Source organism: Sesamum indicum, linkage group LG8 (genome assembly GCF_000512975.1).
Source record: "Sesamum indicum cultivar Zhongzhi No. 13 linkage group LG8, S_indicum_v1.0, whole genome shotgun sequence".
Classification (NCBI taxonomy): domain Eukaryota; kingdom Viridiplantae; phylum Streptophyta; class Magnoliopsida; order Lamiales; family Pedaliaceae; genus Sesamum; species Sesamum indicum.
In genome coordinates this window covers 19,106,918-19,134,431 of record NC_026152.1, presented here as the reverse complement: position 1 = coordinate 19,134,431, position 27,514 = coordinate 19,106,918, and the positions used below count along the sequence as shown (strand labels likewise).

Genomic DNA, 27,514 nt, shown 5'->3' with positions numbered 1-27,514 from the left:
TAATAATTTTTTGATTAAAAAATAATTTAATATTTAAAATATCAAAATATATTATAATTATTGAGAATAGAAAAGATAATTTTGTGCCAATCAAAAAAATAAATATCATATTTATTAATTAATAAAATAAATTTATACTAAGAACAATTGAGGGGCAAAGTGTATTTAGCCTTTATTATTACTGCAATGTATCTGATTTTGGGGGGATGAGATTGGAATTGGCCTTCTTATTTAAGCTTTTTTGGTTATTTTAATGGGCATGAAGCTTTTTTGGTTATTTAAGCAAGTCCGCCAACCCACGTGGAAGATAAAGAGAAAATACGCACAAATACCGTTAATTTGCACCCTCATACGGTAGTCATACCTATGCATACAGTTACATAGACGTAGGGGAAATTAGATAAGGAAAAAAAACAAAAAGAGGCGTTCCGAATTCTGGTAATTAGACCTTCAAATCAGAGCAGCAATCTCCAATTTTTCAGGTAGTATTTGGTCTATCCTCGTTTAATTTTTGATTTCAGCTACGCGTTCAGCCCAATTTCGATATATTGCTCTACCTGTTGCAAAATTAGGGTTAGGGTTTCGGCTTCTGCGGTTTCGCGAATACTATTTACCTTTTGCTCCATGTAAATGCGACCGATTTTTTGACTGGAATTTTGTAGATTTATCGAGGAGATTTTTGAATTCAAAGGGATTTTGATCAGGGTAATGGAAATCTGATCAGTGATGATTTCTTTTTACTTATTATTTTTTGACTCTACGTCATTTTCCTAAGAAATCAACAAAAAGTGATCTGTTTGTTTTTATATGTCAAGCCCAAGCAATTCGTCAGGTGAAGTTTTATTTTGTTAAATGCTAGGAAAGAGAGTTAGTCTCTCTGCTCTTTTATCTGCCTTTTTTCTTTTGGCCTTGTGATTGTTGATCGTGGGGGTAATGCTGAGCTGTTTGAGTTTATATGAACTGATGGGAAATGAGGAGATAATATCTTTAGCTGATTGTTTTGATGCAGTTTTTCTGGCCAGTTGATATCTTCTGAAGAATTTTCAGAGGTTGATAACAAATGGGGGCGCCCAAACAAAAGTGGACTCCAGAGGAAGAAGCAGCTCTTAAAGCTGGAGTACTTAAGCATGGGCCTGGGAAATGGCGTACGATTCTAAAGGACCCACAATTCAGTGGAGTTTTATATCTGCGATCCAATGTTGATCTGAAGGTACATTTTTAGTCCAGCATATTTTTGTCGTGGTAATAGTATGATATTTCCGTTGGCATTATCAGTTATAGACATTTATAGTTGTTTCTGATTTTGTAATAGTGTTGTTCTGATGTCTGTTAGGACAAGTGGAGGAACATGAGTGTCATGGCCAACGGATGGGGCTCAAGGGAGAGGGCCAGGTTAGCACTAAAGAGGATGCACCCTGCCCCTAAGCATGGAGAGAGCTCTATGGCTCTTTCAGCCTTGAGTCAAAGTGAAGACGAAATAGTTGACGCCAGGCCTCTTGCTCCTTCAGGTGGTTCTTCACCAAATGATGGGCCAAAGAGATCCATCATGAGGTTAGACATTTCATTTACAAGTTGACAGTGCCACACTGGTTTCAACTCCAGTTACATTACATTGCTGAATTGTACATGATAACTTGTTTCTGTTTTCACTTCTTTTAATCATATTAATTCTTTTGAGAAAACAAGTCCCATTTCTAGAGAGTTTGATATATCTTTCGAACTGGGAGTGAGATACTTAGTGTTATTGCTAGATCTCAATTGCTTTGTGATTTAAAACTGCTTGTGGAATAATAAGGCAAGAATCCAGTTGATGAGCGAGTTTCTGATGATTGTCGTTTTTCACAAAACTACTGGGTGGTTATTTGGTCGTAATTAAGATAGTTGTGTTTGAAATGCCAGGGATCACTGACAGTGGATGTTTATGTTTTTACGTTACAATAGGCTGGACAATCTCATCATGGAGGCTATAAACAACTTGAGGGAGCCTGGAGGTTCGAACAAGACATCCATTGCCGCATACATAGAGGTGCTCTTTCTTTTTTTATTAAATAAATTTATTAGTTTATTAGATGAACTCCTTTTCTATGTTTGGTTGATGTATTAGTTTAATGGCGCAAGTTCATTGTAGTTTATAGCAAAACTCTAACGGGCCTCATTTGATCTGGAGAGAATCTCCAGAGTCCTTTGATGGTTACAAGGGAAGCACAATAGTTTCCACAAGGACCTGACCCTTTTTGTTGGATTTGATGAGTTGATTATGTTTCTTGAGGGCTCTGGGCCAAGGGTAACAATGATAGGTGAGGAATGTAAATGTGGAGAACACTTATTCTTTCCTCTTGTTGCTTGTTGTTTCTTATTTAAGAAACAGTTATCTGTATTTGAGTTAGTATAGTAACTGTTCGTGGGACTGAAATTGCCGCTTTGCCAGAAATCAGACTATAGAAGTATTTTTAGCTCTTTGTACTGCTTAAAAGCCTGGTTGACTGCCATTATGACTTCCAAGGTGGAAAGCATTCCTCTTGTTAGTGTAAGTTAAATGGCTAATGGATTTGGGTTTTTTTTGGCATTTTGAAATCTAGGTATTTTACTTTGGAAGTTGATGTAAGAGGCAAATCAATTCAGAATACTGGGATATGGTTCAGTTTCTTATGAAGGTCATATGAGCACTTAGTGATATACTTTTGTGTTGTATTCATTCTTAATAATAATGGAAAATCCTGTAAGCTTTTATTGTTTTTCTTTTGAGCAGTTAGGTTGATGAGTGGATGTGTGGTAATCCCTACCTCTGCTGTCTTCTCATTGTAGACCTGCGTGCATCTTTTTACCTAATTTTTCATGGCTTAGCTCTAGTCTTCTGGAATCTAACTTTGGAAGTATGTATCGCCCTAATTCAGTTCATCATTAACTAGCTCTTGTAATCTTACAACTCTTTCTTTTCCACATAGGATCAATACTGGGCACCTCCAAACTTTAAGAGGATATTGTCTGCAAAGTTGAAACATTTGGCTGCCACTGGAAAACTTATTAAGGTGACTTTCACATTGCTCCAGATCCTTCTTGTTGCCATTTTCTTTTTTCTTCCTTTATTGTGTAATACGTAGCCACAATTTATTTTCTTGAAAACTTAGTTGATTTATTTAAGTTACTTGAGTTCAATTTGGAGGCTGTTTGTCTTTTGCAGATGAAACGCAAATATAAAATAGCTGCACCTTCCACATTATCTGAAAGAAGAAGGAATCCTTCTATTCCTGTGGAAGGAAGACAGAGGATTTCTCCCAGAATTGACCGCGATGACATTAGTCTGACAAAATCTCAGATTGATTTAGAGTTGGCCAAGATGAGGAGTATGACTCCCCAAGAAGCTGCGGCAGCTGCAGCTCAAGCAGTTGCTGAAGCAGAAGCTGCTATGGCTGAAGCTGAAGAGGCGGCTCGGGAGGCTGAGGCCGCGGAAGCTGATGCTGAAGCGGCACAGGCTTTTGCAGAGGCAGCATTGAAGACGCTGAAAGGAAGAAACACTCCTAGGATGGTAAGATATTTGTCGCGTTCGTTCCCCTTACCATGAAAATTCGTATATTGCTTGCTGCAAGTTTGTAAAATTCCATTTAGAGTAAGAAATTCATGCGGAATTTTGTTGCAAGTTTGCTGGATATCGAAAACGGAAAACTATCCAGGAAGGCAATATTTCTTATCCAAGTGCGGTGTTCCGGTTACCTATTCTCTCATTTTCCATAAAAATGCATCGTGGCATAGAGATCTAGCTTATATTATCTCTTATCTACTTGCATGTTACCTTCATTGGCAAATGCTAGGAACTGTTCAACTGAAACTTTAGCTAGCTCCAGAAGATTATTTCCTGGTTGCTTTGTCGGAAGTCCTCCTTCCTCCTTCCGCAAGTGAAGCTAAAACCAGACAATTTTTCTTCCGTTTTAAAGAAAGCGAATTGATATGCCTGTTAACTGAAGTTGAAAAGGAACAACAATCTCTCTGCTGTCTTAAAGATATAGCCTAATTTAGAATTCCCTAATAAACCTCCACGGGAAACTACTTAATTCATGTGCCTCTGCTAGACTCGAGGTAACAACAACTATTTCATGCCACCACTGACATCAGTGCCATTATTCACCACTCCTATTCATTGCATTATGCAACTTGTGTTATTACTGTATGCTATATGATCATGATCCATGGTCAAATTAATGCAGTAACTAGATTATGGGAGTCCCTGTTTGTTATTTCACCGTTTGATGTCACAACTTGGAAGTATGTATAAATTTTATGTGGTAATTTGTATCGATTTTGTTCCACTTTGAGACATGTCATCTACTCACACTTTCTCTTTTGTTGCACACAGAATGTACAGATGGTCCATGTGTGATGAAGTTTGGTACAATGACTGGTCCCTTAGAATTCTCTCTGATTGAAGCATAGTTGTTTGTGTGTCTCCAACGGACTTGCTCAACGAATGTAAATATAGCAAACAATATTCGGCATATAGTATTCGTTTTCGTTTTGGGGGGGTGTTCCCGGAGCAGGTGACGGGACTGGCAGGCTTTGTCGGCGTTCCCTTATCAGATGTATGTTAGTCCATTGTAGGTAATTGTTGCTTGTTTGCTGAAGTTCTTGTACTGAGTTAAAGAGAATTGGAGAGTGAGATCTGCAGGAGCAAATGTGAGGAGATGAGAACAGTAGCAACTGGATGTGTTATCCAGCGCTTTTTGTTCTTCCATTTTTGAAACTAAAGCAGCAGAAAGCCTAAGACAAATACTTCATAACCTGTCAATCAAAATTGTTTAGCAGTGTTTCCTTTTGGAATAATGGAATAAATGTACAAGCCAGATTGAGTTCTTGCAATGCATTGTTGATTTCTTGAATTGTACTTTAGTTATATTCTTATTGATGGTACTTGGGACGGAAGTTGGATGAATGATAGGAATTCAACTGTTACACGAGGGCCACAAGTCACAACAATCCTACTTCCCCACTCAAATGTATTTGTTCATGGTTCATGGACACCTTTTAACATTTTTTTTCTAACAGTTGAATGAAAATATCTTAACATTGAACTAATTATACTATTTTATAGTATTAATAAAATATCAAAATACTAATTGGAAGAAGCTATTATTTTTGTTATTATTATATGTATCCTTATTCCGCATTAAAAATGAAATTAATTCTTTCCGGATGGGCATAAGAAAGTTAAAATCCATATTAACAAATTAACTTTCAATTAGTGCAATTCGGGTCCCACACTTTTTTGCCAGTGAGTCTCTACTAAACTTGATCCATCCCCAAATTATAAAATCAGTGTTGACATGAAATTCATTACAGGTACACAATTTGAATTGAATTCGTAAGGCGATTCACAATTGTTCAGTCAGAATAAAAATAAAATGTATTGTACATACAATCTTTTGTATATCTATATTTTTAAAAATGATAATTATATATTACATTAATATTAGTAAATTGATAAAACATGAATCAATCAATAAACATATTGTAAAATCAACTAATATTTCTGATGTAGATAAACGTCCCACATTGATTGAAAATCAAGAATTTAAATGGTTTATAAGTCCTAAAACATCCTTTTTATAACAAAATGATGAGGCTCGTACGAAGTTAAAGTGAGTAATACCTCATGCAAAAGGCATGGACATATCAATTTCAGATGGTAACTCAAAAGGGTGTGCTTATTTCAATTTTGCTCGAAAAAATTAAAACCATTTCATACAGTTGGGTGAATTTGCAACTTTTAAATTTTGTGTGGGTGAAAGTGCAATTTCAAGAAAATCAACAAAGAAAAGAATTTTACAGCCCGATTGATTTAATTTAATCAAAAGAAAAGAGAGAGGACAATCATTACGCCTCGTCCGCGGACACGAGAAATAAGAGACGCCATGTTCTAGAGCTCCGAATATACTCTTGATTTTCAGGTAACTAATTCTATGATTTTCTTGTGCAGCTGTTGCTTGTACGAGCCCTTAATTGGTTGGTTTTTGTTTTTCTTATATTAGTGCCTTAGTTTATGGCCGAATAATCGGCGGGATGCAATTTTTGGTACGAATTTCATCGTTTAACTGTGTTGGGGATTTGAGACATTCGTTGACAATGTTATTAGTTCTGAATTAGTAGTTCCAAGTCTAGAATCATCGTGCGCTGTGGTTAAAGTTGCAAGCTTTATTGGTTTTGTTCCTGAAGTTGTTTCGTGGGTGCAACGCGATTGCAGCCTGCAGGCGTATGTTGTTTTAGTAATTTGAGTTTTGTGGGATGAAGATATTAATGTTTTCTTTTAAGTTTTGTGAAGTTTTAACATAGTTCTATATGATTTTGCTTTTCAGTCATGGATCAAGGTTCTACCGAAAATGAATCCTTAATTGCTCGTGTTGAACAGTTGGAGCGTGGTACGTATTCACATGGTTTGTAGTCACTTTATTTGTGGATTTTTGTTTATCTGTGAGAATGGTACTTTCAAGTATATAAATTTCTTTATTTGACGATTATGTGAGTGATTGAAAATGGAAATGATGATTAGTTATTGCCGAGGTATATGTAATGTTAGATGTATTGCAGTTGAAGCTTGTAGTTTGAATCTTTCTCGTGAGACAGCATGCAATACGGATGTTTTAATCTCTTAAGATAACCATCTATGAGGAATCTGGCGATGCAGACAATAGAAGTGGAAAATCTTTGGACATTTCGAGCCCTTGGTCAAATGGAAAGTCTTTTTATAGATTTCGCAACCTTGGTGAATTCCTGTCACTTTGCTAGTAAAGAAGCAAGACCATGAATTCACGATATCTTTTAAGCACATAAAAATGTGAATGGCCAGTGTAATTAAACTGGAGAAGACTGATTATTCTGCTAAAAGTAAAGGATAGTTCCATGCACAATCAGATGCTTCTATATTCATAATCAAGCTCGGAAAACGAGACGTGGTTGTGCAGGAGATGGGATGCATGATCTGGGTCTACGGATAGACTAGAATGATTAGGTTTGTCATGAGGGGTCTGCCATTTAACCGATTTCCCATGTTTGATAAAGCTTTTAGTTTAGGCCTTGGTTGCTCATCTGGCGTATTCTTTTCTACAGAACGTGCCGAACTGCATAAAGATATTGAACAGTTGTGTATGCAACAAGCAGGACCTGCCTATCTCGGGGTGGCAACTCGAATGCATTTCCAGAGGTGGAAAGAAGTTTTAGATATTGAGTTTTGACATCTTATTATAAATTCTGCATCTATGTTTTGATCCCTTGCAGAGGGAAGATAGAGTGTGCCTGATCTTTTTGTCACCAGAAATATTATTCTTGATTTTTCTCAAATTAGGACGGCTGCATTGGAGCAGGAGATTGAGAACTTGCAAAATAAGTTGTCTGCTTGCACAAGAGAAAATCAAAATCTTCAGGAGGAGCTATCTGAGGCTTATCGTATTAAGGTGAAATCCAAACATCGGTTCATTAGTATCACTTGCATGGGTTTTAGTTATTCATGAAAAATAAATCCGATCTTACATGCTGCTGTTTTCAGAGTCAACTAGCAGATCTACATAGTGCAGAAGTCCTAAAGGTCTATCTCTCTCTCTCTCTTGAGTACATGTTAGTGCATGTAAATTTTGTTATTTTAGATTGCCACTGGCCCTAATTAGCTGCTTCCATGCATTTTTTTGTCAAACTAATGCGATTTTTTATAAAACTATCACTCCTTATCTGGCTATAAATATTTTAAGTTAGGAACTGTCAAATTTTCATATGTTAGTTGACTACATTTAGTGTTTGACTTCATTGCCAGAATGTTGAAGCTGAGAAACAGCTTAAATTTTTCCAAGGTTGTGTTGCTGCTGCTTTTGCTGAACGAGATAATGCAATAATGGAGGTTGGCCTTTTCTTCCTTCGCTTATTACCTTTCCCTTCCCCTTCCTTATGCCACTCCCTTCTTATTCTGTTTGATGTGTATTAGAACTGTATAACCTTAGTGTGTGTCTTAAAGCTTGGGTGTAAGGTGCATTCTATCCGCCTCTGTTAACAAGCATATGGGGTGTTCTGGTAGTTCTTCCTCATTTTTCAATTTCTGACATGGAAGACTTAAAATACCCGATTATGTTTCTTAATCGGTTTTGATTTATGGTTGTAATAGGCTGAAAAAGCTAAGGAGAAAGTGGAACTCATGCCACAGGAACTCGACAAATCTCAAAAGAGGTCTTCCACTGAATATCTTTTACCTTTTCTAGTCATTCTAAACATGTTTTAGGGTTGGAGAAAAGCCTACTTGAACTGTGTAGCAATTTGGTATGTTCTGCAGCATGCTCTCAAAGGTCCCATTATAACGTTCAGTTTCTGTTGAGGTAATGTGTTTGACACGAATACCATCATGGTGGCTGTGTGGACATGAATAGCGGGTGGGCTTCTGCGACTAGTTATATACAATTTTGATGTTCATCAGATGGGATCTAAATTTGGGAATACAATTAAGAATCAAATTCATATTCCCTGGAAGATGCTACATGTTTTGCAACATATAGAAATAAAATCAGTTTAAATATTATGGAGTTCATTGAAGTTCCTTCTAAAGGTTGAGGACCCAAGGGTCTACACTTTTATGCTTTTTTATGGTATCCGATAATTTCAAAAAAGATTTTTGGTCTTTCGTTTGCCTTAAGGGCTGGTGTTTCATTTCCAGGCCCCATCCACTAGTAACTCTATTATCCTTTAGATCTGTAATGGAACATTGGTGAACATCCAATGCATTGTATTTAATTTCTTCTTCTGGTTGATGTGCTATACTAGCTTCTCTTTATGGTAAGATAAAGTAAGAGTCTCATAGTGGGTGCTATAGATAGGGTTTCAATCCTTGTTTGCTATTAGTTTTGACCTCTTCTCTTCGGCGCGGGTTAGAGCAGTTTTAAAACATACTCTTCTTTTTACAGGGTTCAAGAGCTGACCGCGGAACTTCTTGAAGAAAAAGAGCTAGTCATGGCACTCCAGATTGATTTAGAAAAGCGTGAAAAGCAGAATGAGGTTTTCAAAGAGGTAGTTGTATGGATAGTTACAGTCTATATGATGCTATATGATAGCAATCTCAAAAACAAGGCATATTTAGTAACTCCTCTACTTATAGAACTTAGGATGGCTTGAATATATGACATAGGATTTACTTCTCAGCATTATTCTCCTGCTACTTGCTTAGGGCTTTTGAAATGAAAAATGACAATCACATTGTTACAATGTTATCCACCCGTCTTTGTTTGAAGGATGTATTTTGTTTACAATAGGTTATCAATAAATTTTACCACATCAGACAGTGGTCCCTGGAAAATTTTACTGATGCAAGCTGGGAAGAGAAATGTGATTGTCTTATGAACGATTCAGATGAAATGTGGAGGTTCCAAAATGATGAGGATACTTCCACCTCCAATTACATTGTAAGTTCCTGTAGATAATTTGTCCATTTCTTATTTGGACTTTTGAACTAGAATACCTATGATTAATCGATTTGTATTAGCTGTTCAGATGTTCCCTAATGTCTGAACTACATTCATGCTAATTTTATCTGATTGATGCTATTATTAATTGGAAGTTCTAGTTCCTATTTAAGGTCTGTCTTTTGTCATTCATTTCATACCCTGCTGCTTTCTTCTCTCTGGACTTTCTCCATTTTATGTCAAATGCTTTGAAATGATGCTATATTTGACAGTCCTTTTCAATTTCAAATTCCTAATATGAAACGAAATGGTTATGCTGTTTCTGGATCTGGACTTCATATTTAAGCAGCAGAGTTGCAAGATAAATTGTTTGAATTTCTACCAAATAATCCTCTTCCTTGCTTCTATATCTTTTTCCATTTTTCCTCGTAGAGTACTATCTGCATCTTTACATTTGAAAATGATGTACCTTTGCTGCCTGCTGGGGGACCTATTTTGGAGCTCAAATTCAGGTGGCAGAGGCCTTACCTAATATTAGGCTTTATGCTGCATATGACTATTACAACTGCAAAGAAGATTAATCTGCTTAAGATACACAGTATCTCAACACAAAATTTTCTTATTCTTGCAGTAGATTACCATGTGATCCTGGCGATGTATCTGATCCTTATTTACTTGACTTTCAGATATGTTCTCCCTGTGTTATGGCATTGAGTTTTCAATTTGCCAATAAACATATCAAAAAGGAATAAATAAAACACGGTGTCTAAAATAGTTGCTAGGAGTTAAATGGAGTACTGAAATTAACATATCTACTTCTTGACTTCCCATTGGGGTAATCTATTGATTAACTTTTCTTCAGACAGAATTCACTTGAAGCAGAAATTGAGACTCTAAGGAAAGGTGTCGATAATTTGCAAAGCAAGCTTCGAGTGGTGAGCTTCCTTTTTATGTACTGTGCATAATATGTGCTACTCCAGCTACATTGGATATGACTATGTTGTCCTGTATGTTGGTGAATAGGGACTGGAAATTGAAACTCATTTGAAGAAGAAAGTTTTTGATTTAGAGAAAAAGAGAGTAAGAAATTATTTTCCTGGATGTACAACACATAGTCTGCAGTTGCATTGTTCTGTACTGATTTCCAGCTATTTAATGTTAAGATCCTTTCGGAAAAGAAGATCAAGAAGCAGATATCAGCATTACTTGATATCCATTCTCAGTACAGAAGTGATATCATGAAATTACTTGAAGAGGGGAATTCAGAGCTAAAATCAATTAATGATCTGATAGTTGAGAAGATGAGGCAGCTTGAACTGAGTACAGAATGCAACTTGAAATCTTCTATGATACAAGAGAAGGAATTACAAGAAAGCGAATGTATAGATGTGCATATCAGTGCTGATTCTGCTCCAGCTTCAACCACTAAGGCATGCTCTTGCTATTGTGGCTTGTCTTGACATGTGTTGTCTCAGTATAACCTGTTTTTCTTCTTTAACTCTATATTCTCCTCCCCACTCCACTTGCAACTACTTGGGTGGGGCTTCTCTATCTAGTCTGGCATATTTATTATCTATTACACTTTTTTTGGTTCAAGGATTGAATGAGGAAAGGAATGATAGGACAAAGTAAAAGAAAAAGCAAAGAAGTACCATATCCTAATCTTATTGGTGTTCTATGGAAATGGTGGGAAAATAATGAAGAGGAAAGCAATGAGCAAATTGTCCTGTCTTTTAGGATTTTTCTCTCATTTTGGTAACGTTTTTGCAAGGAAAATGTGCCTTTCACAGCTACATGAAAATTTATCGTGTTCTATTTTCCTTTATATTACCCAAAGCACCAAACAACCCAAACTCATTTTCTTTTGGCATTTCTTTTTCTTTCCTCACCAGAGTCCCTGTACCAAATTGGGAGTTCAAGTTGTGAACTTAGGATTTGTGGTTTGGATAGTCGGTTTACGCATTTTGTTCTTACCTAATAGTAGGACATTTGTCGATGTTGGAGGCATTACTTATTGTATTTTCATTTATGTTTTCAAATGGTCTGTCCATATGCTTCCCCTCACTAATAGTTTTAAATATGTGGAGTTGCAATCCAGAAGTCTAATGTTTAGTAAAATGTTAATGCAATCATTTTAGTAGAGTGATTTCTCTTATTAGTTTTGTGATGCCGACACAGAATTAGACAAAATTGGCTCGTATTTAAGTGCTATTTTGATGCTGAAAATAGTTTGAGAGAGTAATAGATCAGAGTATTTGCTTTGTGTTAAGATTGCGCTGCTTTGTGATTTCAACATTGATATATGTATAGGCCTTTGATTTGCTTCGCATGTTTCAGGATGATGATCCTCACCTGCCAGCTTCCAGTGCTTCTGAAACTGTTGCTACCTCCGAAGCCCTTGCTCTGGCATTGCAGGAGAAGGTTGTTTGGAGGACCTCTTCCTTGGATGTAGCATTTTGAGATCATATTCATATTTATCTGTTTTGTCATTATTCAGGTTGCAGCATTGTTACTTTTATCACAACAAGAAGAGAGACACCTACTAGAGAGGAATGTAAATGCAGCTTTACAGAAAAAAGTTGAGGAACTTCAGAGAAATTTACTGCAGGTAATAATATTTGAATGCCTGTGTTCTCCAAATTTACCATCCTTATTGCCTGCTATAAGAAAGTTTTTTTATTTTTGTGAGAATGTGGTTTGGATGCAATTTTGGATGTATCTTATTGAAAATTCTTGAGTTATACAAATTTCTTTTGTATCTATGTCGGTCAAACCTTGTAAGAGGACCTTGTATACCATGGAATAGTTGGTGTTTAAAATAAATGATGTATTAGTGTATTTATTATACAAAGGAATAGAATTCTAGTACACAAAAATGGTAGTATGATTCTTGCCAGTCTTTGGTGAATCAACTACCACGATTTGATGCTATTCTATTGTTTTTCTTTGTTCATTGGCTCAGGTTACGAATGAAAAGGTTAAAGCTCTTATGGAGTTAGCACAGCTGAAGCAGGAAAGCTATATGCTACAAGAGTATGTTCTCTTCTTTGTTAATGAGTCTTGCTTGCGTTACGGTTTCTTCATACGAGTTGGAATTCAGATGTCAACCACGTTTCTCTCATAGAGAACTGGTACTGGCATATTCTGCAATGTTAATTGTCTTAAAAATCTTGGGAAAAGAGGATAGGAACATTCATAGTGAGAATTGCAATTGATAAGAGACGTGGAAGTAAACTCCAGATCATCTTTAAAACTCAAATATATGCTTTGTGTTTACTTTTGATTTTGCACTCCACATATTAATTTTTTCTCCCATCACAATTACTTGTAATATTTATAGTAACATCTGGAAATTCATGCAGAAGGATCAGTCAGGACAAGATACAAGGGACGCAGTCGGGCGAGATCGCAGAACGGAGAATTGTACCGGAAAAAGATGGAAAATTAAAGAATCTGCTGAAGAAAAGTTATTTTACACGGTGGGTCGGAGGCTCAGATGGAAACAATGCTGATGGGCATCATCATTATGAAAAAACAAGTCATCACATGGACTTTGCAAGGTTCGTTGACATATTGAAACGGCCACTGATATTTTCGGCACATCCCTTTTCAGCTCATCACATCTTCAAACCATTACTTGTTGCCAAACGATTTGAAAAGCAATTGGCTCTGCTATGAATTTCTAGCAATCAAAAGAAAAATATTATATAACGTTGTCTTACCCTTACACTCCTGCGTGCAGGATGAGGATTGAAAACGCAAGCCTCAAGGAGAGCCTAGAGAGCATGGAGCATTTACTTTCTTCAGTTCGGAGGCTCAGGATTACACTCTTGAAGGTTATCCTTCTTTATGTTATGTTTGATTGCTCTCCTTCTATATTTGTGAGTAGTAAAATAAAATCATCCTCAGAAGTAAAAACATGCTTTCTTTCCATCTTTGTAGGTCAAAGATTCAGCTGCAGCAGAAACCGAGAATGGTATGCACGTTGAAGCTCTAGATCAAGTTATTGCCGAAGCAAACCTTGTAAAGACGGCCCTCAGCAGCTCTCTTCCCATCAGTTGGTCGGCCGAAACTGATCAATTGTACAACGAGATAAACGACAACGAGAAAGTGGACTTCGTTTCTGCTGCTGGTCTTGAGATGGTGGAGCTCTTGATATTTGCCGCTCAGATCCTCAAGGCCCAAATTTCCAATAATAAGGGAAGGGGTAAGGAATATGAGTGAAGGGCAGTTGGGTGGAAGCATTGCATGAACTTTTGATTAGGCAAAACTGATTGCAGGAAGGAACTATGTATATTGGATATTGCTTCATTTTCTTCAATCTTTGTAGAAATTCTTGGAATGTTTTTGGTGGTTTTGCTATGTATTGTACAGCTGTTTTTTTGTATTGCATTCAAACGACAATGACAGTTGTTGTATATTTGTAATTTTTTTTTAAAAAGAAGTTTACACACATAATATGTATATAATACCCATTTATATTTTTAAAAAGTTAAATTAGAAATGCGAGAAACGATTACCTGAAATCAAACAGTATGATTTATTCTTTTTATTGTTTTTTTTAATATCCTTCAATTACATAGATTATGTAATCGTGGTTTCTCCATAATCAACTATCATTGTCATGGGACTATGAACTCGGGGACAGGCAGCCGACAAGGCACCCCATTTTTCTGGCAGAAGCAAGGAAATGGTCGACGTCAAATCCATGGAAATGGATCATAATCTCTGTATGTGAGTTAAAACTCAAAAGCGGCATTTTTGAAAACTTTCTCCATTCGAGAAGTAGAAGCAACCTATTATAAAGCACGAATTTTGTATGGCAGGTTGGGCATTTGGTCTAGTGGTATGATTCTCGCTTTGGGTGCGAGAGGTCTCGAGTTCGATTCTCGGAATGCCCCCATAACACACTTTTTATTCCAGCCCCTAATACCGTACTTTTTGCCTATCACCAACAAAGCAAGAAGGGCAAAATACAAGTATACAAAGCACAACAATTCCGTCAAACAGGGCATTTGGTCTAGTGGTATGATTCTCGCTTCGGGTGCGAGAGGTCCCGAGTTCGATTCTCGGAATGCCCCATATCTTATTTCACTTGCATTTTTACCTCGGTTTGATACATTTCAAGTTTCCAACCTACGCAGAAGGCCGGAACTAGATGCCTCAATTGAACATTCCACCACCACATATACAATTCAAACTTGGAAAACAAGCGTCAATCTTATTACAAAAAAGATTTCTTGTTACTTTAAAACTTAAGTGAGAAAAACTCTTTACACTAAATTACCACATAACACGTAACCAGAGATCCAATCGTCGAAGTCCCTCATAACACACTTAAATGCAACTCTATCGAACGTTTCAAGAACCGACTTACAGCATGCAACAACAAACACTCAGAACTCATATTGGGATGTACACAAAAAACCTGTAATCTCAGCCTTCAGCACATCAGTCATGCAACTTAGGTAATTCCATGCTGAATATATCTATAGTGCCATAATGATCTAGTGAAAGTTGCAACACTTTAAGATAGCTAATCAAATTTGCTCGTTAAAACTGTGCAGACAAATACTACCATAGAGTAAATAACTAAACTTTGTAATACCGTTAAAGGTAGTCAGCAGGTTTATCAGCAACTGGGCATTTGGTCTAGTGGTATGATTCTCGCTTTGGGTGCGAGAGGTCCCGAGTTCGATTCTCGGAATGCCCCAACCGATTAGTAAACATAGTCTAGTAGCAACATTTTATTTTTTCCAATTATATTTTCAGGAAACAGAGGACACACCATGACATCATGCATGACAGGAACAAAATATTAAGATCCTAGTTGGCACATATTTGAAGAATAAGCACCCAGTTTAACTGATACATAGGCTAGCTTCACGTGGGATGAGATGTAATTTTTAAACAGCATCTGCTTTTTTGACAATATACTATTCCATTTTCAATCTTTTACAAACAGTAGTTGACCCACTTTTAAGTCTTGTTCTAAACTCCAGCAATTGATGGCTTACAAAGTTGCTCTAAACATCAAACTGATCAGGAAAAAGAGAACAGCAAAAAGGAGGCGGCAGCAGGAAACTCCATAGAAGCAAGCCACTATCTTTCCCTACTTCAACAAAGTCTCTGATTACTTAAAGTAACCAATCAACCATCCAAGACCAGTTAACCTTCCATCTCAGCAAAGATGGATACAGGCTAATAAAGCAGCATGTTAACGACCAGCAAGCTGGGCATTTGGTCTAGTGGTATGATTCTCGCTTCGGGTGCGAGAGGTCCCGAGTTCGATTCTCGGAATGCCCCAATCAAACAAGTAATTTTAAATCCTAAAACTATTTATTTTCAAAGTTTTTGGGCTATTAGGAGAAAATAAGAATGAAAGGCAATTCTATCTTTATGCCATTTGTGTGAGAGAGATCTTCTAAAAGGTACTGCTAAAGATGATGCTCAGGATAAGTCAATTATTACCACAGGTGTAAGACTTAGGTCTGAATGGTAGGTTTAAGCATGAAAAAGATATTAGCAGCAGCAGCAGCACCAACAACCAAAACAATTAATAAAAAAATGGGAATACCATAACTCCAATGCTGTATGTGACAAAGCAAAAATTAAGCATTGGCAGCATCAGAATCAGTGGCAGATCCTGCAAAGGATAAAAATTTCTTAAATAATTATTTATGTTTATATCTAAATAAATGAATAAAAAAAGAGATACTTGATCTTAGATGTAGCCTCTGAATGCAGGAACTGCGTTAATCACCCATAGGGATTGAACAGATCTTGTTTGTTCCAGAAATACAGGACCAAGAGCCTGGTGAAAAGAAGTAAACAAATACAAAACAGTAAATATTTATCAAAGATGCAATATTTACTGGTATGCAGACTTCAAATGCTCCTACTTTACTATACATATTTGGTTTTCATGTTATTTCAACTACAATAATCCATTGCCACTCACCAAGGTGTACATAGCACAGCCACAGATCAAACAACATATGCAACCAAATGGAAAAGCACTCTAATAGACACCAATACAGCAAAATTGCACAACTAGTATCCATGATCCAACCAGAAAGTAAGAAGTTGTAGCCACTCTGTAGCATCTGTTACAGATTTTCTATGTTGGCAATTTAAATGTAGTAGCTAGTTAAAGTTTCAAAACCACAAGTTTTGCCTGTCCGTCTAGAGCTACATGCATCAAAAGTCAAAACACTACGCAAGCAAAATCATCGAGATACTTGCAAGTTGCAACCTAGGGAAGTTGCAACAAAAACTCAAAAAATGTGCCCCTTTTTGCTGAAGTCTCAGCAGATTATTCACATGTTTCATTGAGGTAATGCTAAAAGGGATCCACTGCAGAATTATTCCTTAAGTGGTGACTGCATTTATAATTTTCCCAATATGCCTCATTGCAAAATATTGAGAGATACAAAAAGAATAAATGTTCAAAACAATAACTGTTGGCTTAAGCCACAAACTTAATAACGCAACAAATACAATGAGTAGATAAGATTGGGCATTTGGTCTAGTGGTATGATTCTCGCTTTGGGTGCGAGAGGTCCCGAGTTCGATTCTCGGAATGCCCCAATATTAAAAACTGTTAATGCATTTTCTTGGTTACCTTTTTCTCCTATCATCTATAGGAATGGAACAAATAATTTATGAAACCAAATCAAACTCAGAAACATGTAAATTGTTAATAAAAGAACTAAGAGCATATACAGGCAAGCAATGTCAGCTAGCAAGGAGTCTTGAGTGATACAGAAACATAAATGCACAATAGTACCCTGCCTAAACAGATTTCAGAGTTTAGGTTCCATTTATTTATACCAAGTTTAAAAATTATATAATCCAAAGCCAACCAAGAAACTTAGATATTGTTAGCAAGATCAAATAAAAATATGATGAATAAACAGAGTTTGAGTTGAATACGAGTTAGCAATTAGGTGATAGTATATCAAATATCAAACTACGGAAACTGCTATCTATATTGAAATCCGTCAATAAATTGTAAACAAACTATGAAAGAAAAATGGGTGGAATAAATTAAAAAAACTTTTGCTCATCATAAAATCAAAAGAGAAGCACATTCACTAATAAAACAAAATTGATAAGCCACTTCTGATAACTCACTCAAGAGTAAGGGCATTTCAATCACGAAGTGTAAAAGTGAACATGATATACACATCATTATGATGCTAAAATGAATTGAAGAACTGGGAAGAATGTGACCAATGGCATGTGTTACCCATGCCAGGTGATCGATACAGTTTGAAGAATATCTTCCTATTGAATAATATACTGATCTCTAATTTTCAAAATAGTTAATAATATAAGACACTTATTGCTGAAGTTCCAAAGCAAGGAAACAAAGGAAAGCTGAGTTGATCTCCAAAGGATTTGCCAGTAAACCGTTTGACGAAAACCACAAGTAGTGCATTACTTGTTAAGCTTAGTGGATTGTCTTAGGGTTCAAAGGAGAGCATGCAAAAAATTTATCAACCAACATATGAAACTTGTATCTACACTTAGACTAGGACTACACTTCGAACACAAAATCAAGATGACAAATACAGATGAAGTATAAACGTCTGGGCATTTGGTCTAGTTGTATGATTCTCGCTTGGGTGTGAGAGGTCCTGAGTTAGATTCTCGGAATGCCCCATCTCTTAAAAATGTTAATGCATTTTCTTGATTGTCTTTTCTCCTATTAACTGACTTTTTAATCAACTTACAGAAACCAAAGTCAATTATGAATGGAGCAATCATCATTTGTGAAACCAAATCATATTCAGACACTTGTAAATTGTTAATGAAAGAGCTAGGAACATATACAAGTAGGCGCTGCCAACTAGCCAGCTGTTATAAAAGCTGAGTGATGCGGAAATATAACTGCAACTACTAGCCAAACAGATTTCAGTTTAGGTTCCATTTGTTTATACTGTTCTAAAATTATAAATCCAAACCCAACCAAGAAACTTCTCAGATATTGGTAGCATGATCAGATAAAAATATGATGAATAAATAGTCTAACTTGAATAAGAGTTAGCAATTTGCTGATGCTATACCAGAAATTCAAACTACAGGAAGTGATAAATACACTTAAGTCAGGCAAAATTGTAAGCAAAATATGATCGATAAATGGCGGAAATAAGTTCAGAAAACTTTTGCTCATCATAAAGCCAAAGGAGGACAGTCATTAATAAAAACAAATTTGATAAGCGCATTTCAATCACAAAGTGTAAAATGAACATGATATACACATCATTATGATTCTAAAATGAATCAAAGAACTAGGAAGAATGTGACTAACGGCATATGTTATCCAAGCCAGGAGGTCAACACAGTTCGAAGAATATCTTCCTGTTGAATAATATATTGATTTTTTTTTTTTTCAAAATAGTAAATTAGTAGAAGGCCTGAATATAAGATGTTTGAATGCTGAACTTCCATTGGAAACGGAAAAAGGGAAGCTGCAGTCAAACTCCAAAGGATTTCCAGTAACACGTTTGACAAAAACCACAAGTAGTGCATTCCTTAATGAGCTCATTAGATGGTCTGAGGATTCAATAGAGAGCATGCAAGAACCTAACTCCACAACAACCAACCTAAGAGACTTGTATCTTGACTTAGACTAGAACCACAACTTCTAACACAAAATCAACAGAGTAAATACAGATTAATCATAAACAACTGGGCATTTGGTCTAGTGGTATGATTCTCGCTTTGGGTGCGAGAGGTCCCGAGTTCGATTCTCGGAATGCCCCAGGTTTTTGTTTCTTGTTCATTGACTTTCACAAATGACATGTGTTTGTCTGTTTTTTTCTTCCCATTTTTTTCCCCCTCCACCACTTTACTTTCACCTTAACTACTTCATAGTTCATATAATAATAATATATTTAACAGTTCAATTACTTCATAATAACACAGCATATCACAAAATAAACTACGATCCTCATTGATTTGATTGCTGAACTTCTGTTGGCACGGGAAAAGGGGGAAGCTACAGTCAAACTCCAAAGGATTTCCAGTAACACATTTGACAAAATCCACAAGTAGTGCATTCCTTAATGAGCTCATTAGATTGCCTGAGGGTTCAAAGGAGAGCATGCAAGAACCTAAGTACACAACAACCAACCTAAGAGACTAGTATCTAGACTTGGACTTGAACCACAACTTTTTATACAAAACCAACACAGCAAATACAGATTAAGCAAAAATGACTGGGCATTTGGTCTAGTGGTATGATTCTCGCTTTGGGTGCAAGAGGTGCCGAGTTAGATTCTTGGAATGCCCCAGTGCTTATTTCTTGTTATTGAATTTCACAAGAATACTCTGTTTTTTTGTTCCCATTTTTCCATTTTTCTCCTCAGCCGCTTCTTTCGTCCTAACTACTTCCTAGTTCACATAATGATAATACATTTAACAGTTCAATCACTTCACAATAACACGGAGTATCACAAAATAAACTATGATCCTCACTTAACTACTTTTTAAATAAGCACAGAATAAAGAAAATGACTAAGCAAGTGACATATACTATTAATTAAAGCAGCAGCCATCTCTATACTTCAAATTCAAAGAATTAACAGAGAACCCATGTTCTGAATTAATTAAGAACTGCCAGACGAACCGGAGGCGACGGGCAATCAATTCCTCAAAAGCTATTACCCAATAAAATACTGTGTGCGCTCAGATAGTCAAGACCATATAAAGTCCAAACAGTAACTTAGTATTAAACAGTAACAGCAGAAAATTGTTAAATAAATCAGCAAGCAAATCAACGATACAGCTCGCCAATGTCAGAATCATCAGTATTACGAATATAAAATTAAACATCATGTGAATCTTCCATTAACATAAACACTGAAACTGAACTGGGTCTCAATCGACTAGAGTGAAAATACTTCCTTTCTTCGCAGGAAACTGTTCCCACTCAGTTCGGCATGCGAAAGTTAAAGGAAATATGGTGAAAGGAAAAAGCAAATTTGAGAACTTGTTTCGTTTTTAGAGAGAGGGGGAAATAGCTCACCAGCGGCCGTGAGAGCGCAATGGCGGCAAAAGACGAAAGTGGCGGTAGGGAATGTTTGCGAACGAGGAGCGTCGTTTAGTTTACCGTTGTTAGGGTGTCAAGGGACTTTCCACTTGAAATGATATTACTACCTTTTTTTTTTTTAATATACTTAGTTGTAATCGCATGCCACTGTTGCGAGCATATAATAAATAATTTATAATATTTAAATTATAATATAATTAATAGTAAATATATAAATTAATATTATTATATTTTAAAATAAACAAAGAAAAGAAATTGAATTTAATTGTATTATTGGCACAGGAAAAATACAATTTACCCCTGTAATAAAGGAAATATGCAAAAAACCTTCAGTAAAAATATAGCAATTTTTTTCGTTGTATTTTGATATGTTTTTTATGCTTTTCTTTGCTTTGAGCCTACATACTATAACTCCTACCTTTATGTAGCAACTTTAGTATAAAGAAACCCCTACATTTCATACTTATGGTATTACTTAATGTCAATATCTCTCTTGTACACAAAATTCGGGCAATAACACTATCTTTTACACTTATTTATATGTTTTTATCTTCTAACTTTAATTGAACCATTTTTCGCTTTAAGAGGACCGAGCACCACCTTTTTTGCCTGCATCATCGGTACAATATGTGGAAATACAGGACTAAGACATGTCGATAGAAGCTACCAACACCGATGCTAACACCTCCTCAGATACTTCATTTGGGAGGATCGTCCCCTAACATTGGAGGACCCCCAACAAATAATTATTGTCTCCATCTTGGGTCTAACTTCGGCGGCCCCATTATTATCATTACCTAGTGCTAATGTCTCTACTAACGTAACTTTAATATGTAGGGGACATTGTGCTGGCAGAAGGCAGGATGACATGCCCCTGCATGCAATTCCCCCATCGATTGGAGAGCGCACATTAGTAGGTTTCAAGAGGAACTCCTAAACATGCAGAAAGGCATGTCTTAAGGATCCCATTGGGAGAGAAAGATGGCAGCCTTTTTAACGAAAAAACCCTGATGTATGAGCTTCCTTTAGGGAGTATTTACATGGTTGATAAGAAAATAGATGGAAAGGTGTGAGGAAATTCACTTAAGCACATTCAAGACAATCTGTGCCACAGATTATCAGATATGTGGTTTGGTAAAAATCAAGAGACTTCCAACTTAACTTTGGAGAAAAATTAAATATGGTCATTATAATATTTCTCTGATAATTAATTGTAAAAATGGTAGGAAAAAAATTGAAAAGAAAAAAACTGAGAATTCAAATGCCGTGAGGTGAGGATTTTTCCCTTTCATTGTGTACGCTTTCATTTTTCATATACCCGACATTTTGGTTGTGTGAATTAAAATAAGTAATATAACATAGCTAATTCTTTTAATTTAGAGTTCGTGCTCTCGTATATTAAAAAAAGAATAATATCTATATCAAAATTTAATTTTGATGGAAGCCATGATTAAAAATAACCCGTTTATTATTTGATACTACAAAATTATATAATTTTTTTTTGTTTTATTTCAACTTTTATGTAAGACTTTTGTAGGTATATGAAGCATTGAAAATACCATGCAACATATTTTATAAGTGGATGGGGATTTTGTCTCACTTATTTCATTTCAGGGGCAAATTCCTAATTTGGTGTGTTTTCATGGAATATTTTATAGTTAGTCCTTTCTTGAGTTGTTTCTTGTAATTTTGATATTATCAACGCACTTATTTGTCATTCTCGTAAGCCGATGTCCTTATGTGTAAATCTCATCTCGGCTCCGCACGATTATTGGATTATATATTTATTTTTCGCGCGTCGTTCCCCTTCTAATTCTTCCCCTCCAAAATCTCCCTTCCTCCGATTGAATTCAAATGCATATTACCAAAATTTAAACCCTCTGCTAACATTTTTGAATAATCCGAGAATCCCAATTGAAACAGTCGAGAGAATCAGAAAAGATAAAATAAATGGAGGAAAGTGAAAAATCAAGTACCGAGAATGATCCCGCACGGCCGTGGCAATCTTATAACACTGTCTACACTATCGCCAAAGCAGGTAGTGATTACTGTACCATTTCGGCCAGTTTACTAGATTTAGGTTTATCTTCTGATTCTGTTTCCTAGAAGGTTTTATTATGTTATTCTTTGATTAAGTTTCGGGGTTGTTGGTTTGTGTTAGGGATGGAAGGGGTGGACAAGGAAAAAGTGCAGAGGATAGTTTATGAGATGAGCAAAGGGTCCAAGTATTTCGAGAATGAGGAAAAGAAAGAAGTTTACATGAAGCAGAAAATCGAGAGTATGCGGGCGCAGCTTGCCAAGCTTACTGCGGTGGATATATCACGGTATCAGAAGGTATGAATCAGCCCCGAGTGAAAACAGACAAAAAGAAAGAATCAAACCAACTAGTTTATTGTGTTTAGAAATTTTCTGATCTTTGTGCCTTAACATGATTTCCGTAGATTGGGTCGGATTCAAGTGTTGCTTCAATAGTTATTATAATTACTGTCAGCATTGCTAATGTCATTGCTATATAATCAGGCTGATGATTTATTTTAAATGGGAATCGACTGGATAGTGGATTGTGATGTAGGGAGGGGGAGATTAGACGCAAGAAGGAAAGAAAGAATAAAAATGACAAGAAATGGAAAGATTAAACAGGTCTTTCATGTAATCTGTCCTACCAAATAGATATACGTAAGGTCTAATTGATATCTAAATATAATTTACAGTTTGCTGATAAAAGGATTGTCGAATTAGAAGCCACACGTGATCTGTCAAGGATTTGGCTACATGTGGATATGGATGCTTTCTATGCGGCTGTTGAAACACTTTCTGATCCTTCTCTAAAAGGCAAGCCAATGGCGGTTGGTAGCATGTCTATGATCTCGACAGCTAATTATGAGGTTGGTGGGGCTGGACTGTGACATTAATGATTAATCATGAAGGCTTTTCTGTTTAGCTTATAGCATAGCTTGGCAAGTACAACGATATTTTGATGCACTGTTATAATCTTATCTATTTGTTTGCCTTTGATGAGGCATAATTATTTTTTTGCAGGCACGAAAATTTGGGGTTAGAGCTGCAATGCCTGGATTTATTGCACGTAAATTGTGTCCCAAACTGATTTTTGTTCCAACAGACTTCAAAAAGTACACTTATTATAGTGATTTAACAAGACAAGGTTAGAAACTACAATTTCCTCTGGGCTTCGTTGATATGGAATATATTATTTTTCTGAATACCATGGCGCTTGTTTGCATTTAGTTTTCCAGAGATATGATCCCAACTTCTTGGCTGCAAGTTTGGATGAGGCATACCTAGATATAACAAACTTCTGCAATGAAAAAGGAATGACTGGTGCAGAAGTATGTTAGAACATGAACTATGATGCAATCAGAAATTCATTTAATTCTTTGCACATTTTACTTTAATTTTCTATCTGTAGTTTTTCTGTTTTTCTTGTCTTATTCACAGGCTGTAGTTGTCATTAATGCTTGATAATTATTCCTTTTTTTAAGGTGGCTGAAGAGCTCAGAGAAAGTGTCCACAAGGAGACTGGGCTCACATGTAGTGCTGGAGTAGCACCAAATCGCTTGCTTGCTAAGGTTTTGAAACTTTATGCTGAACTACTTCGTTAAGTGTTTTTTTACATTTTTCACCATTAATTTACACATAACACGACTGGTTCCTGGATCTCATATGATTCTCGTCTCTTAAAATTGCTCTTTGACTTCGTGTTTTAGAGTTGTTGTATACTCCACAGACTTTAATGATAAGCTGTCTACCTCTGTGAACTGAAAGAAAAATATCTAGAACTTGGCCTATCTCTTGCCTAAATAGGCTTTAAGCTTCTTCTACATTAGCAGCAAACCTAACATGATAAGAGCAAATGCAAGTTTTTATCACGCACTCATGTCCATTTTGTATTTTTATGCCTATCTGCTCGTTTGCAGAAATTGATTTGTAGATCATATTTCACTGTGAAGTTTTTATCTGGTTAAAATTGTGTGATATAAGGGAAAAAGTATCTACCAAGATTTAATATATCTCCAGATCATGGTTAAAGTTGTTAGGCAGGATTATAACATTGGCTACATATATTGTTAACCTTTATTTTATAAATGTTACATTTACCTAATATGTGTGAGAGACAATTAGATCTTCATCTGTTACTTTCGGTTAACGTCTGCAGTTAAGTTTTATTATTTTGAAGTCTGTATTTTCTTCCTTTAATCAGGTTTGTTCAGACATCAATAAGCCAAATGGCCAATTTGTGTTACCAAATGAGCGCATGGCTGTCATGACATTTATATCCTCGTTACCTATAAGAAAGGTGCTTTTCAAAATGCTTATTCATACACATGTCATGGCTTTTCCATTTTATTATGGGTAAGTTGCTTGTTTCAAATTCACACATCCTTTTTCCTTACACTGAAGAACTCTATTTGTAGATTGGGGGTATTGGTAAGGTCACTGAAAATATTTTGAAGGGAATTTTTGGAATCACGACATGTGAGGAAATGCTGCAAAAAAGTAATTTCATCTGCGCACTGTTCTCTCGGACATCTGCAGGTTTGTGCCAAAATACTGGTAATCTCTTTTCAGTAATATTGAAGTCGAAATGGATTTCTTGGAGAACCTGCACAAGAATTGCTGAAGATGAGAATCACTAGATATATGAATTATCCACATGAGTTTTTTGTCAATAGTTCTGAGATACTATTGTCTGACTTCTTTTTTTATAATACTGTAGAATTTCTTAAGCTGCTCAGTTTGCACATTACATGATGCAACTTGATTAGAATGAGATTGAGTTACCTACTTTTTCATAGGGTATTCTATTATTTTCGTATATCAATCGCTATGGAAATATTAATGACCAATTGCTTCTTTTTGCAGACTTTTTCTTGTCTGTCGGTTTGGGTCTTGGGAGGACAGATACTCCTCAAGTGACCCAAAGAAAAAGTATGAGTAATGAGAGAACATTTTCACCTACTGATGATGAGGCATTATTTCTCCAGAAATTAGGTAACAGATAGAAATGCTCAGCCAGTTTTGATTATTTCATCAGTCTTAGTTATGCTACTCCTTTTCTCTCCTATAAATTATGCGATTCTTGCTTTATGTAATATGTCTGTCTTTTAGCAATTGCATTCTGGGGTATGAACATTATACTAACATGAGTTGGATACATGAATCTTTAGTTAACAGGTGCTGGTGCTGTCTGGTATATCATGTGAAATGTAATGTAAAAATATTTTCATCTGCTGTTGACTTATAATCCTAAAATTAATTCAGGAAAAATCTGTTTGCAGTGGATCTTTCAGAAAATCTTGCCTCTGACTTGAAGAAAGAAGGCCTTTGTGGAAGAACATTGACATTAAAGTTGAAAACATCGTGTTTTGAGGTAATATGTGATGCATTACTGCACTCTTGGGCCTTTGAACTCTCTTTGTAGAGACTGTTTCCACGTGTATTTTTTGCTAAAAGTTCTTTTTCTTGTCTTTCAAATATAAGTTACTGAGATGATCATGAGCATTAAATGGCGATGAATAGTGATTGGTTTTCTGTTTGTTGAGTGGTCAACCTGCTGAATTGTATTTTATTTTGATCTGTATGCTTCAACTTCACTGGGTTAGGGAAGGGTTTCTTGGACTTTGGTTGGCCGCTTATATTTGCAAAACGATATCCCTGATTCAAACCCCTGGCACTAAACCTTTACCAGAAAGGAGTTGAAACATCAAATGCCTGGGTCATCTGGAGCTGAGATTCTCTGGGTGTTCTCCTGCAAAATAGTTGAATAGCATAATGGTTACTCTCAGGGTTCTGTTTACCCGTTTCTGGTTTTAGACCAGTCAAGCTGGTTGATTTTATTGGCCATGCAGCCGAAACTTGGAATTTGATGTCTATAATTCCTCTTCTTGACACACTTATCCCAATATTCCTGACTGAGTTTGGGGGATATATTTTGTTGGCATGCTTATTGATACAACTTGAATACTCAGGTACGAACTCGAGCAGTGACTCTGCCAGACAATATTTGCTCAAGTGAGGATATACTGAAACATGCCACAAAGCTTCTTAAGGCTGAACTTCCGGCATCACTTAGACTGATGGGTAGGTCAGCTGAGTATGATTTGTTTCTTCTTTTTCAGAAAAATTGCTATGATGTGTGAACTGTTATTCTAGTTCCTTACATTTTTATGACCTTGTGCACCTCCGGGACTGATGGAATCTTCTTACATACTAGCCACTCTGACATTTATGAGCTCTCGATGATTAAAAGCATGGTTTTCTCTAGTGTTTAGACTATGGTCATTTCATTAGTATAGTAGCAATGTAGCATATCTTGGAGCAGTAAACTGTTCCTGTTTTTCTGAAATATTTTTCAAAATGTTAATAGTAATATGATTCCATTTTCTTTGTTATTTCATTAAATCACATAGCCTGCCTGAGGTTCTTGATGGCCTAACTCCTCATTATATTTCAGCATAGTTCTAAAGTTTTATAATTGGATGTTGTTCTAGTTGAAATTACTATTCTTATCTGAACTTGCCCGTTTTGTTTTTTTTTTTTGTTTTTCATAAAACAACAATACTATTTATCTTCATTTTTAACACTGTTGTTTAGTACAGATGTTTGAGCCTTGAATTCTTTTCTATTTTTAGGACTGCGAATGTCACACTTCAATGAAAGCAAGAAAGGTGTTGCAAGTGACCCTAAACAAAGAACACTTTCCAACTTCATAGTCACAGAGGATGCCTCAGGAAGAGTTTCAGAGTCGAATATTTATGATGATAATACTTTATCCATCGACAGAGAGACCAGTTTCTCTAGCGATGCACATGCGCCATGTGAATCATTTGATTTTATGGATACCCATCAAATGTTGGATGTTGATCCCACTGACAAAAGGCATGGCCGCGATGAAGCAGAAACTGGGGCAAGTTTTGATCTCCAGATTGATGATTTCAGAGATGTGTACAATTTGGTTCTTTCTTTGGCATTGAAACTTGGATAACTTCACTATCTTACTTTGTGGAAAAGATTC

The 27,514-nt window shown here is 36.1% G+C and overlaps 3 protein-coding genes, 2 long non-coding RNA genes and 6 other non-coding genes across 14 annotated transcripts in view; 10 read left to right on the top strand and 1 right to left on the bottom strand.

Annotated features, from left to right (window-relative positions):
* LOC105169384 (telomere repeat-binding factor 1) lies at window positions 293-4,872 on the top strand. 3 transcript variants are annotated; one of them, XM_011089778.2, is made up of 7 exons: window positions 293-482; window positions 1,010-1,210; window positions 1,334-1,551; window positions 1,942-2,026; window positions 2,946-3,029; window positions 3,182-3,526; window positions 4,352-4,872. In XM_011089778.2, the coding sequence occupies exons 2-7, from the start codon at window positions 1,061-1,063 to the stop codon at window positions 4,373-4,375; spliced, it is 906 nt and encodes a 301-aa protein (XP_011088080.1). In that variant the 5' UTR covers window positions 293-482; window positions 1,010-1,060; the 3' UTR covers window positions 4,376-4,872. The 3 variants fall into 3 exon arrangements, with proteins under 3 accessions (XP_011088080.1, XP_020552115.1, XP_011088081.1); XM_020696456.1 differs by lacking the exon at window positions 293-482 and adding an exon at window positions 518-705; XM_011089779.2 differs by lacking the exon at window positions 293-482 and having other exon boundaries at window positions 1,069-1,210; window positions 1,313-1,551.
* LOC110012480 lies at window positions 2,304-2,836 on the top strand. The gene is made up of 2 exons (XR_002287713.1): window positions 2,304-2,654; window positions 2,750-2,836. It is a non-coding gene; the product is annotated as an uncharacterized LOC110012480 (long non-coding RNA).
* On the top strand, window positions 5,838-13,875 carry LOC105169383 (myosin-2 heavy chain). Of its 2 annotated transcripts, none has more exons than XM_011089777.2 (18): window positions 5,838-5,939; window positions 6,345-6,407; window positions 7,096-7,189; window positions 7,331-7,439; window positions 7,532-7,570; window positions 7,793-7,876; window positions 8,138-8,199; window positions 8,928-9,030; window positions 9,273-9,422; window positions 10,289-10,357; window positions 10,446-10,502; window positions 10,586-10,852; window positions 11,760-11,843; window positions 11,920-12,030; window positions 12,385-12,455; window positions 12,785-12,982; window positions 13,165-13,258; window positions 13,365-13,875. In XM_011089777.2, exons 2-18 carry the CDS (start codon window positions 6,347-6,349, stop codon window positions 13,644-13,646), a joined length of 1,935 nt encoding a protein of 644 aa, XP_011088079.1. In that variant the 5' UTR covers window positions 5,838-5,939; window positions 6,345-6,346; the 3' UTR covers window positions 13,647-13,875. The 2 variants fall into 2 exon arrangements, with proteins under 2 accessions (XP_011088079.1, XP_020552179.1); XM_020696520.1 differs by lacking the exon at window positions 5,838-5,939 and adding an exon at window positions 6,014-6,241.
* On the top strand, window positions 14,252-14,323 carry TRNAP-UGG. Its single transcript has one exon. It is a non-coding gene; the product is annotated as a tRNA-Pro (tRNA).
* Window positions 14,432-14,503, top strand: TRNAP-CGG. Its single transcript has one exon. It is a non-coding gene; the product is annotated as a tRNA-Pro (tRNA).
* On the top strand, window positions 15,064-15,135 carry TRNAP-UGG. Its single transcript has one exon. It is a non-coding gene; the product is annotated as a tRNA-Pro (tRNA).
* On the top strand, window positions 15,657-15,728 carry TRNAP-CGG. The gene has a single exon. It is a non-coding gene; the product is annotated as a tRNA-Pro (tRNA).
* On the bottom strand, window positions 15,843-20,555 carry LOC110012410. The gene is made up of 3 exons (XR_002287591.1): window positions 20,458-20,555; window positions 16,141-16,236; window positions 15,843-16,068 (listed from the first exon to the last, which is right to left on the bottom strand). It is a non-coding gene; the product is annotated as an uncharacterized LOC110012410 (long non-coding RNA).
* On the top strand, window positions 16,940-17,011 carry TRNAP-UGG. Its single transcript has one exon. It is a non-coding gene; the product is annotated as a tRNA-Pro (tRNA).
* On the top strand, window positions 19,121-19,192 carry TRNAP-UGG. The gene has a single exon. It is a non-coding gene; the product is annotated as a tRNA-Pro (tRNA).
* LOC105169381 (DNA polymerase kappa) overlaps window positions 22,263-27,514 on the top strand; it is a 6,233-nt gene continuing 981 nt past the window's right edge. The window contains exons 1-12 of the mRNA XM_020696285.1: window positions 22,263-22,519; window positions 22,643-22,815; window positions 23,193-23,366; window positions 23,521-23,644; window positions 23,728-23,828; window positions 23,982-24,068; window positions 24,701-24,796; window positions 24,915-25,035; window positions 25,363-25,491; window positions 25,779-25,870; window positions 26,469-26,580; window positions 27,132-27,406. Of these exons, the coding sequence (XP_020551944.1) occupies window positions 22,432-22,519; window positions 22,643-22,815; window positions 23,193-23,366; window positions 23,521-23,644; window positions 23,728-23,828; window positions 23,982-24,068; window positions 24,701-24,796; window positions 24,915-25,035; window positions 25,363-25,491; window positions 25,779-25,870; window positions 26,469-26,580; window positions 27,132-27,406 (1,572 nt within the window). The 5' untranslated portion in view covers window positions 22,263-22,431. The remainder of the gene's footprint in view (window positions 22,520-22,642; window positions 22,816-23,192; window positions 23,367-23,520; window positions 23,645-23,727; window positions 23,829-23,981; window positions 24,069-24,700; window positions 24,797-24,914; window positions 25,036-25,362; window positions 25,492-25,778; window positions 25,871-26,468; window positions 26,581-27,131; window positions 27,407-27,514) is intronic.